We start from the raw sequence: 11,960 nt of genomic DNA, 5'->3' as shown, positions 1-11,960 counted from the left end.
AGGCTCTAAGGAAGCCCCACCTGTCACCTAGCAGACCGAACATGCCTAAAGGGTTTGAAGTTAAGCCAACTCTGACAAGCTGTGTGCCTCAAAGGGGCCCTGGGGGTGCCAGGAAGGCAGCCCCAGGACTGGGGGGCAGCTTCTTCAGGTTCTCACTCAGTGGGCCCAAGGCTCAAGCTGGCCCTTCTGTGGTCAGTGACATGTTGGAAACTCCTCTCATTGCACAGAGTCCAATCACATAAATCCATTTTGCTTCCTGACAAACCAGAGAGCTAAGCAATTGCCCATTTTATGAGGTAGGAGGCTGATACAATGCTCAGACCAAGGTCATTTGGCTTTGACCTCACCCCACACTCTTCCTTCTCTGTGTCTCCCTAGGTCTGTCTTCCTAGAACAACAGGCAGGTGCAACATGGACCGTGAATCCTTAGCCCCAACAACTTCCCCTCCTCGTGTCAAAGTAAGTAAAAACATAGGCCAACACAATGCAGCTACAGACTGCCCTCAAATCATGGAAGACACATGGCTCCCAGAATACTTTTAGCCTCTTGAACTTCCGATGGGAAGGATGGCACTACGGACTGCTGACCGCAGAAGGGAGGCACACTGCTGCATCATCAGACCGGGTTGACAGAAGGCTAAAGGGAGTCGGCCACAGAGAGGCAGAGAGAGAACTGAAACACTGACAGCCGTCCCAGGAGTAAGTTTTTCCGCCCCCTCTGCCTCTTGGGCAGCAGCTGCTCTGATGAGAACCTGGGACTTGGGGGAAGGGTGAGATCTTACGCAATTAATGTGTACATTTAGATAAAGCTGACACACCACACCTTGGTTCTCCCCTACTGCGTGTAGTTCTAGGTCCCGGATGTTAGAATTAGACTGTATGCCAACTATGTGAGCCCACGCGAGCCTCATTTGTCTTGGTTTTCTCCTCATCCGATTTTGCAAATACGTCATCAAACCATTTCAAGGGGCCTTGTAGGTGCCAGGCAGTGCTGAATATGGGACTTCTGACCAGTCAGATCGTCTCTGTTCTCAAGCTCACACTCAAAGGGGTGTTAGGGAGAGGGCGGCCTCTCACATACATTCTACAAAAGAGCTGCACTCATCCTCATGAGTTCACACCTCAAGTCAAAACCCATCAGGACACACCTGCCTGCACAAATTCTAAATGTGTTTCTGCCTGCCTCACAAGTTTCAACACGTTCCATTTGTTGAAAGATGCAGAAATGATCATCACAATACTGTTTCTGAGCCCCGAATTAGAAACCACCTAAACATTCAACAGGAAAATAGCTAAATAAGTCAGGTAGCTATTAAATGTTTTCAAAGAATACTAACGATATGGAAAATGCTCATGATTCATTAGGTGAAAAGCAAGACACAAAACTCGGTATGAGATCAAATTCACTTAAAAATTATACCATACATGTAAATGTCTAAATGACATATTTACAGACCAACAGCTCAGGTGCCTCTGTTAAGACTCTGGGAGCATTTTTAATCAATGTATGATCTGATTTCTAGAGGTCAGAGGAGACTTGATTTCAGCACTGGGACTTGAATAGCAAAGACTGTGCCATCAGGAAGCACCTGAGAAAATTGCAGTGACACTTGTAAGTCAATCACAGTTCAAATCACATATTTACACATTGATGCACTAGGGGGACGATCTTCCTGGACGGGGGAACCTTCAACAGGGAGACGACAGGGAGGCCGGGGTGCTTACAGAGTGCACATTGATTTAACTGCATTACTTTTCTTTCCAATCCTACTTTGCTACAGTTTTCAAATTCAGTAAACCAGACCTACAGTAAGATTTAGAAATTAAGTAGAATTCAGAGTTCTACAGCTAAAAGGAACAAAAGCAAGCTCGTCAGTTTAGCTTCCTCCCAGCACTAACGCTGTCACCACCCAAATTAAAATGAAACACACATATAAAATCGTAGACTGATATTTCTGCCATTTATTTTTTAAAATCTTATTTAAAATATTAAATAATACAATTTCGGATATGAAAAAAATTACTACAATAAAACAGTTCAGGTGTATTGCCATTGTGCTTCCCCCCCTTATTAGGACAGTAAATTGTCCAGCCGAGAGAAATGATGGACTGCCCTCCTGCTCCTTTCCTCTCTAAGCAAAGCACATGCCCACTCACTCGCCCAGGCCTTGTGAGCGGGTGTTTAACATATATTAGGGGTTATGTTTTCTAAAAAATTGCAGTGACACTTGTAAGTCAATCACAGTTCAAATCACACATTTACACACTGATCGATCCTTTATGATAGACAGGCTAAAATGAAATACAGAAAATAATTTCCAGTTGCTGTTAAAAAAAGAAAAAAGTACAAGGGGAGAAAAAGTCAGTGTACACATATATTCTCTATGTATACAACTTCATTCAGGTATTGTAATTTGAAAGATCTAGATATAATATTACTTGAGTGACAACAGCCACTAAAATTTATTCAAAGTTACTATAAAAGAATAAACAAAGTGAAAAAAATCTGATATAATTTTAAACTCTGCCCCTTACTTGAAAGCTTGGAGGAACCCATGCTATCATCAATTGCTAACTAAAAGCAATTGTACATGTATTTAATATTTTACCACAATTTCTACCTCTAAATTTAATTCAGTAATTCAAACCAAAAAATGGTATCGCTATAACATTTCAACTATGTCCACGGTGAACTGCAGAGTCTCTATTGCCAGAATTTCTAGATACATTTATTAATTAACCTAAAACTGTGGTCAGATTGAGTAATGTCATTATCTTAAATTATGTTTAAATTATCCAAAAATATCCAAAGCAATTTTTCCTGGAGAGAAAAATGTTATTTATATGCAAAGTTTTATTACATACATCCTTGTAGATTATAGTCGGGGAGCACAAAGAAATGTGTCCTTAAAAAAAATTATTTGGATGGCAGAAAGAGAATCTGAGTCAGCAGCACTACCATATATGTTAGAATTTAGCTACAATTTTGGGATCTTTTAAAAGTAGCATTACTAATCTTTCCAGAAGTACAATGAAGAAATCTAAAACAATAAAAATTAACAGGTAATGTTTAGCTCCACATTTTGGAAACCTGATTGAGTTCACCTCTAAAAGTGTAGATAAAAAATTATATATTCCTTTTTTGTGACATTTAATTTCCAAAGCACCAAGGCAAAGTAAAGAGAGACCCACCTCTCATTTAATACCTACAGCCTATGGCAAACATCTGCACAATATCATATAAAAAGTCAAGCAAATAAAATTACATAATAAGCAAACTCAAATCACAGTACTTTAAAAAATATAATCATTGGTAATCTTCAGAGAAGGCATTGCCTCATTAACATTCTGGTCTAGACGATGATATTCCACTGTTTTGGAACAAAGACCATCACGCCATTTCCTGCTTTGAACCAGAAGGAAAATCTGAAATAAAACAAAATAGATATACAAAAAAAAAAAAAATGGAGGAGATGTTAAAAGTTTTTATAACAAGTGTTCTCTCATTTTGGTTCCCAAGTACAAAAAGTAAAATATCAACAACAAAGGGGCTATTTTGTTTTCCATCTTATAAACAAAACTAGACAGTGAATTTCAAATTATAATGTACATAGAGTGCTTATTGAAGACTGATTCCTGGGCTCTGTCTTCAGAGATGTGTTAGTAGATTATGGTAGAGTCCAGGAACCTATTGTTTAACAAGTCCTGTAAGTGTTTACACTAGAGATGGCCCAATGCTAACTAAGCACTGGGATAGAATATCCCTGGCATTCAAAATTTTGTCCATATACAAATATTTACAAAGCTAGTGATAGGCCACTAAATCAAATAACCAAAAGGGTTTGTTCATTTGCTTGTTTTCTAACTTAAAGTCACAAAAAAGACTTTAATATTGCTGTTTCTCAAAGCTGGAAAGTATTTTGAAATTATCTAGTCCAGTTATGTCATTTCCCTGGTGAGAAAATCAAGGCCCCAGAGGGACAGATGGCTTGCCAGGAATCACTAAGCAATTTACAATACAAAAACTGAGATTTCCTACCAGTAGGTATTAAAAAGGGACATTGTGTGTTTGATCTCCCTTTAAGTATTTGAAAAGCTTAACTATTCAGCTCTGGGACTAAGAGCGCCAGGATGCACTCTCGTCCATCTCCTCCTATTTATGCCTCCTTTGCCTCACAGAAGGCAACAATACGATTCCAGCACAGAAACTATCATCACATTATTTCTGAACCCAGAACTGGAAGCCAGCTAAATGTTCAACTGGAAAATGGCTAAATAAATTATGTAGCTATTAAATCACGTTTTCAAAGAATAATAATGACAATGGGAAATGCTCGTGATTTGCTAGGTAAAAAGCAAGATACAAAACTCTACATGAGATCGAATTCATTTAAAAATTATTAGATATGTCTGAATTATGTACATAATGATAGACCAGAAATACACTGAAATGTTAATAATGCTTGGCTTTGGGTGGTAGCTTACACTGTCTTTTCTATTTGCTGTGTTTTCTGAATTCCTTAAAATAATCAAGTAATACTTTCACAACTGGGAAAAACAGTTTTTAAAATACCACTAAGTTCAATGTTTCATTAATTAAAAGTACTAAATTAACACTCTTTCTCCACAAGTATTCTTACTGAAGTTAGCAATGCTCAATTAAGATATAAAACTTTTTTTTAATCACTGGATTTTGGTTTTGCTCATTAAAAAATAACTTGATTTCTTTTCTTAGGAGCACACATACTAAAGCGTTCTGTCCATAATTTGTTAATTTGTTAAAATACACCACAGATTACTAAACGGATTAGAAATCTCCCTATTTTACCATCCATTCAAACCTCACTAAAGAAAAAACTCTGAATCATCAAAAACAATTATAAATATAACTGAGGTATTAAAAGGGAACTAGAGGGGCTGAAAAATCTCAAACTTACCTTCCTTTTGTTGTGATATGTAATGTAAACAACAGCAATGCAAAAAGCAAAAATAATAAGATGAAAAAAGAAATGGCTATCTTCTTCTTCTATATTTGAGGATGGGGTCTTAAAAGATCTCACTGACTGTTCAATTTCTAGGTAGCCCCTGTTTTCTTCCAAAGCTTCACTGGACTCATCATCCCTGGGGTTGGTGGTCCAGTCGTAGTCTGGCTCTCCATAATCTCCATTGTCCAGAGTGTCTTTGGCGGTGGATGGAGAACTATTCAGTGTGAGGAGGTCCTCCTCCTCCATGCTGGGGTCTTCATTGTTATCAGCTTCCTCTCGAGACAGAGAAGCCGTAGGTGAGGGATGAGGGGCCGCAGATGCCCCTCCACTTTTCTCTGTACTAGTTGTGGGAGGGAGAATGGTGCTGATCTGGGAAATAGATGGTTTGGTTTGGTTTTCATGGGTTAAAACAGCACTCGTATTCGGAGTAGAAACATCTGGCTTGGGTACAGTTTGGCTCGGTGAAACAGTTGGAGATTGATCTAAAATAAGAGAACAAAGAACATTAAACTGAAGACTATCTCCACCAAGCTAGAAGCATATTTATCTAAATTTTTCTCTATGCATGTCTCTTTGCTAAATTCCTCTATCTTGTGCTTGAGGATTAGTTAATAAGTCTCAATAGTCTGAAATCAGTTACCTTTCTTAGTCAATTTGTCATCAAGTAACAATTGCCTTGTCAGACAGTAACAACTAAAGTAGCACAGAAGACCTATTGTATTACCTAACATGCCACCAAAAGAAAAAAAAGAGAGAGGAGTTTGACTGCAGGTCACAATGGCAAAGTCCATACAGAGCTCTCACCCATCAGCTCCGCCTTCATTTCACAAAGAGGCTGGACTTCAGTAACCCTTGCCCAGCCAGACTCGCCCTGAGCCTACAAAAGAAACAGAGGTGGCTGATCCCAGCTCAAGTGGATCACAAACTAGACATGAAATTTGAACTTAAACATTTTCAACACAACAAATTCACGAGAAGCTAATGTAGACAGAATTCCTAAGTGATACTAGAGCTGGAAAACCTCCTCTCCCAAATAAGGAAGGAAGGAAGGAAGGAAGGAAGGAAGGAAGGAAGGAAGGAAGGAAGGAAGGAAGGAAGGAAGGGAAGAAACACTCAGCAGGAGGCGGGTCTTTAAGACAGAGAGATACAATCCCCCGATCTAGCTCTCCCCGCTCCCTCCCCCCCCTTCCCTCCTCCCTCCCTCCCTCCCTCCCCCCCCCCCCCTCCCCCCTCCCCCCCCTCCCTCCCGCCCCCCTCCCCGAACCACTCCGAGTCACGCAACCTTATTCTTAGGTTCCAGGGCCCCCCTAACGCAAGGACCTGGCACTGAACTTCACAACTCAGTTTGAACTAGACTATTTTAAAGATTGGGGAAGGCTATCTAGATATGAGAATGACACAAATACATACAACCTCTTATTCCCAGAATGGTTTTTACTAAAGTGAAAGTTAAATTATTTATGGAAGTAACTTCATATATTGAAAGTTAAGAGGAATATCTGTTAAAATTTAAGTGTTTCTAATTTATAATCTAATGTAATATCTGTTGAATAACTTTAAGAATATCCATTATACTTTTAAAAAAAGAACTGTAACGAGATATCTAAAACTACTCAGATAACATTTTAAAGTCTCTCAAGGTAAAGTAAAATATTTTATAGGGGTAAGATTAAACCACATCATTCCTGGGCTTGCAAAAACATGTGCACACACACAAATGAACAATCTAACAGACGACTCTCCACATATGTGAATACACTCTGATTTGTGTCATAGTTGACACCTATTGCATGTAGAAAAAATAGCTAGTCTCAATCAGACTGAATAGAATATCTCAAAAAAAAAATTAGTAAAAAATTTGGTAAATTAGTAAAACTCTCGTAATACATTTCCAACAGTTGGTTCTGTGAAATACGCCACTGGAAGAAAAGACGCAAGGAATATAACAGAACGTTGTTCAGAAAACTATTAATTGGAATTTCTTTTTAAAAAATTGTATATTTATCACCTCGACTTAGTTATGATTCAGGCATTTACAAAATGCAATTTCTCTGATATATTTAATTTTCCTCACCAAGTATAGGAAACATATTTTAAAATAAAACTTTAAAACTAGGAGCCAACAAACTCTGACTTTTTAAAAAATTGTTTTTCTATACTTGACTTTTGGAATAACCATGTATAGTTAAAGGACACAGACAGGGGTGGGAATGATTAGAATTTGTCCCTATCTGCCGCCCTTCTCCAAGTCCAGAATCCCCTCCACTGTGCACTCTGGAATCTAGACCCTCATCAGCGAGTCCCTTCTTCCATCCTTCACTTTCCTGTTATAACTGAAACCTGAATCTCCCTGAAGGATACTTTCCCCGTAGCCCTTTTCATTAATAGCTTTTTTCTCATGTCTGGACGAGGGGGAAACTTTTCTCCTGGAGCGGGGTGAATCCCCTTCCAGACCATTCCCCGATTCCCCAGCCTTGTCCTTCCGTCATCAGCTATCACCCACTAACCTTTGTCCACCAAGTCCCAGGCACGGTACCCAGTTCTCCATGAATTTAACTCCTAGCTGGAGTTCACTCTACCCAAGCACTCCCATCTTGATTTCAAAATCCTTGACCTCTTCTCTTCTGATGAGCCAGCCCTCCTCTCTCCCCTAACCTCTCACTCCCATGGTCATTACCTATCATCACAGCTCTTCCATAATCTCAATCTCATGCATCCCACTCGCTGACATCAACTTCTATCATTCTAATTCATTCTCAAGTATTCTGAATCCATCGGGACCTACAATTCTCTGATCCCACCACCTTTTCAGTCCTTCATGGACACCACTCCACCTTTGCCCAACACACTTTCTTCCCTCTTTACTCAGATTCAATTCTGTAATCAGCCATTATCACTCTCTTCAAACACCCAATTCCCTTCCCCCTTGCTCATTTTGTCCCACTTACTTGGTGAGGCAGTACCCGCGGTTAAACAAAACTCTCTGACTCCTCCCCATCTGCACCAAGCAGCTGAGCATGACTGGAAATAAGTACACAACTGTGCCACTATTTTTATGTAAATTCAATGCCAAAAATTCAAGTGTACATGTAACGCTGTTGCAATTATACTGTATCTCTCTAGTCTCCTTCTCCCTTACGAGACCATTCACATTTTCCTCTGTCCCCAAACATCCAAAGCCTTCTCTGTTGTCCTCATTTTCAATTGAAGACATCACTCTCTAACTTCTCTCAGAAAAATGAAGTCATCAGAAGAGAACTTCCATATGCCTGAAACTAATATAATATTGTATATTAACTATAATTGAAAAATAAAAAAATATTATTAAAAGAGAACTTCTATGAACTATCAGAACTCTAGACTCATAAATCCAACTGCCTACCTGAAATCTCTTAGATGTCTGACATTCAAATTAACATGTTCAATATGAATTCTGACTTTGGCTTCTAGGAAGATGGTGCAGATATACTTTTCTCTATTCCTCCAACTAAACACAACTAAAAATACTTTTCTCTATTCCTCCAACTAAACACAACTAAAACCTAGTAAGAAAAATAAATGTCCAAATGTCAGTTTTCCCTTAGATTAAATGACCAAAACAATCATGTTACTTAAATATTTTAGGAACAAGCATATCTGCATCAGCCAGGGAAAAAATTATATTTTACTAATGATGAAAGGGCCTTGGGAAAACGGACCACAGTCCTTCCCACACAGACTTCTGGGAGGATGAGCCAGTCGCCCTGCCCTCAGTGCTGTGGGGGAAACCTGAGTACATAACCACAGCACTTTAGTACAGGAGTGTATGGCTAGACAGCCTCTGTTGGCAAATAAGAGAACACTGTTCCTTTCACACTGTTTTTCATCTGAAAACTCAAAAAAGATTTAGGGAGAAAAGTGGGATTGTGTCTTGGCTTGAAAGAAAAAAGGAACTACTAAACAAAATACTGCTTAATCATTATAAGTGTTTATTTGTTCCCCTTAAGTCTCAGGCCTTGGTTTACAGATTTCTTCATTTCTCAATGAAGCTTTCAATATCTTAATTCATAATGTAACACTTCTAAGAAATACTTAATCATTCAGCATTATATACAGTAGTCAAGATATAGAAACAACCTAAGTGCCCATTGATGGGTGAATGAATAAGATGTGAGATATACACAGAATATTACTCAGCCATAAAAAAAGAATAGAATCTTAACCATTTGCAACAACATGGATGGATTTTGAGGGCATAATGCTATATAAGTCAAAGACAAATACTGTATGATTTCACTTATATGTGGAATCTTTTTAAAAAAATCAAAACAAGACAAACAAATAAAAAAGACCAAGCTCATAGATACAGAGAATAGACTGGTGGCTGGGGGGTAGGGCATAAAAGGAGTCAAACTTCCAGTTAGAAAATAAATAAGCCATGGGGATATAATGTACAGCATGGTGACTATGCTGTACATTATGTACTGCATATCTGAAAGTTGTTAAAGAGAGTAAATATTAAAAGTTCTCATTAAAAGACAAAAAAAATATTTGTAACTATGTATGAGGACATATGGTAAGCAGACTTAAACTGAGTCAAGTTTGCAATGCACACAAATATACAATCATTATGTTGTATGCCTGAAACTAATGTTATATTAGTTTGCACCTCAATAAAAAAAAAAAAAAACAATAAAAAAAAGTTTAAATTAAAAAAAATACTTCAATCCTATGGATCCATCAAAATGAAGCAGTGTTGTCCAGTTAACCAAAGACACCGAGAAGGGGGGCCATGTTTACAAAGAGTCTCCTTTGATCTGTAACCCCTCCTCTCCTCCCAAGCAAGCCCTTCCGAAGCCCAGCACCCCGGTATTATGGCTCTTTACCAAGCACCAAAACTTCCCAGACCTCAGAGATGCACCAGTACTCGAAAACAGCTCTTTCTCCTTCACTTTCGCTCTCTGAAATATTCCATCAGCTCAGTCCCGTCACTGCCCCTGGCCACCTTGGTCTTTACCAATGACCTCACGATCCTGCTTTGGCCCTGCTAGTCCCCTGGGTGCCTCCCCAAACCTTGATCCTTTCTAGACGCCACACCTCCAAACCTCGGCCATACTCTCAACACCTGTCTCCTCCTCCCCCTCTTCTAGACCCTCCAACCTACCCCCTCCAAGAAATTCTGGAGCACCGCCATTCTCTGTGGCAATCCACTCTTCAGGACTGGAGACAACAACACCACTCCTCCCTCCCCGCCCATCTACACGCTCCGCTCCCTGCTCCCTGGGGGTCCCGCGTCTCTCAACCTCACTTCTCAGGCCTCTCAGACACCCCACCTCCTTAGACTGCTTCAGATAGCCTGCTCTCCCTCCTCGGGCCCGTTGAGACCCTGCCCTTCCAAACATCGCCTTCTGTTCCAGATACTCGGAAGCGCCCTTTCCCCAGCCCTGCCTGTCTCCCGGCCCTCTCTGTCTTCCCGCGCCCACACCCCCTTTACCACTAGACATGGTGGCGGGCACAAGCAGGAACACCAGGACCAGCGGCCGCGCCAAACCTCCGGGGACCTGGATGCCCAGCTTGGGCGGCAGCTTCGCTTGCACAGCCCCACTCATCCTCCTTTGGGAGACAGCGGCCATAACGGACTTGGCCCGGCGCCTGCGCTGTTGCTAGGCTCTACGTCATGACGTCAGACACTGCGTAAGGCATCACGGCCCTAGGCCCCTACGTCCCAGCGTGATGACGTCGCAGCCTGGCCCGGGACCCTGGAAAGGGGAATGAAAAGGAAGGGTAGTGAAAGTTGCGGCAAAGGGACCCTCTCCCAACTCCGCTGCGGGTTAAAGATGTAATGTGTAGAGTGTGAAGAGGGTCAGAGTGACCCTCTCCCTGCCTCCCACGTGATGGGATACCATGCAACTAATAGAAGTGATTTAAAACATTTTTCAAAGGAAGAACGAACTCCATAATAGACTAATCCCTCAGAGGAAGTAACTGCCCCGCCTCCAAAGGCAAAGGAAACACAAATGTTAACAGTGGCCATATCTGGTGGTGGAATTATAGGTTTTATTTTGTATATTATTTCCCCACAATCATTTATTAAACATTTAGCACCTCTCCATATTTCAGAATATAGCAGTGAACAAAACGAACCTCTACCTTTGTGGAATTTATTTTTTTATGAGGGAGAATGCAGTGTAAGCTATACACTATATACAATGGAAAAAGTCTTATGGAGGAAAAGCCAAAAAGGCTAGGAAACAGAGAGGTGCAAACAGCTTCCAAATTTCCTGCAATAAGCTTCTACTGCTTTTCAAATTTTGTAACTTAAAACCAGATCCTCAGTATATGAAAATGCAAATTTAGAAACTTCTAGGGAGTTCCTTGAAGGCCCTGGCACAATACTTTGGTCTATATGTTCCGCAAATGTTTCCTTAATAAACATCTATAAGCTTCAGATAATAAAAGTTCCATTTGATAAATCTGCAGGAAAATCAGTGTGTCACAAAGCAAGTCATTTATTATACCCACAGCTTCACCTTTCTGGTTTCCATGATTCCCTCAGAATATTGCCACTATCCCCCCAGACACAGCTGAGCTGCCTCTGAAGAGAGAAGGCTGTGTTCTCCAGAATCTGGTTTCCCTTAAGGTTTATCTGGCCTTGGTGACAGCTCAGAAACACACAAGCTCTACGTTGTTAAGAAAACTAAGAGGTCATTCATCTGTTCATTTCCCAAAGTCCACCACAAGCCCAGACAAACTGAATGGTGCCCTTACTGCAAAACGTCCAGGGTAGCCAGGGTACAACAGTCTTCCCAAGTTCCCTGGAGCTCTCCTTTCTCTGAGTACAGAAAATGCCACTCAGTTTAATGGATGAGCCTCTCAATTCTGGCTTCTGCCCGTTGGGAGATTCAGACTTAAATTGACCCTTTTTTTTTTGTAATAAACATTCTTTCAATCCTCTCTTCTTTGTTCACTTTGTTCCTTTAGTCCCATACCGGGTTA

At 40.4% G+C, this 11,960-nt stretch overlaps 1 protein-coding gene across 1 annotated transcript; it reads right to left on the bottom strand.

Annotated features, from left to right (window-relative positions):
• Positions 1–1,942: 1,942 nt before the first annotated feature.
• On the bottom strand, positions 1,943–10,634 carry CUNH5orf15 (chromosome unknown C5orf15 homolog). Its single transcript, XM_016137644.2, has 3 exons — positions 10,459–10,634; positions 4,938–5,467; positions 1,943–3,426 (listed from the first exon to the last, which is right to left on the bottom strand). Exons 1-3 carry the CDS (start codon positions 10,595–10,597, stop codon positions 3,295–3,297), a joined length of 801 nt encoding a protein of 266 aa, XP_015993130.1. The 5' UTR covers positions 10,598–10,634; the 3' UTR covers positions 1,943–3,294.
• Positions 10,635–11,960: the final 1,326 nt, after the last annotated feature.

The sequence above is a fragment of the Rousettus aegyptiacus genome, unplaced genomic scaffold (genome assembly GCF_014176215.1).
Source record: "Rousettus aegyptiacus isolate mRouAeg1 unplaced genomic scaffold, mRouAeg1.p scaffold_m13_p_7, whole genome shotgun sequence".
Taxonomy (NCBI): Eukaryota; Metazoa; Chordata; class Mammalia; order Chiroptera; family Pteropodidae; genus Rousettus; species Rousettus aegyptiacus.
Note: the sequence above shows the minus strand (reverse complement) of the source record. Positions and strands in the feature narration are given on the sequence as shown.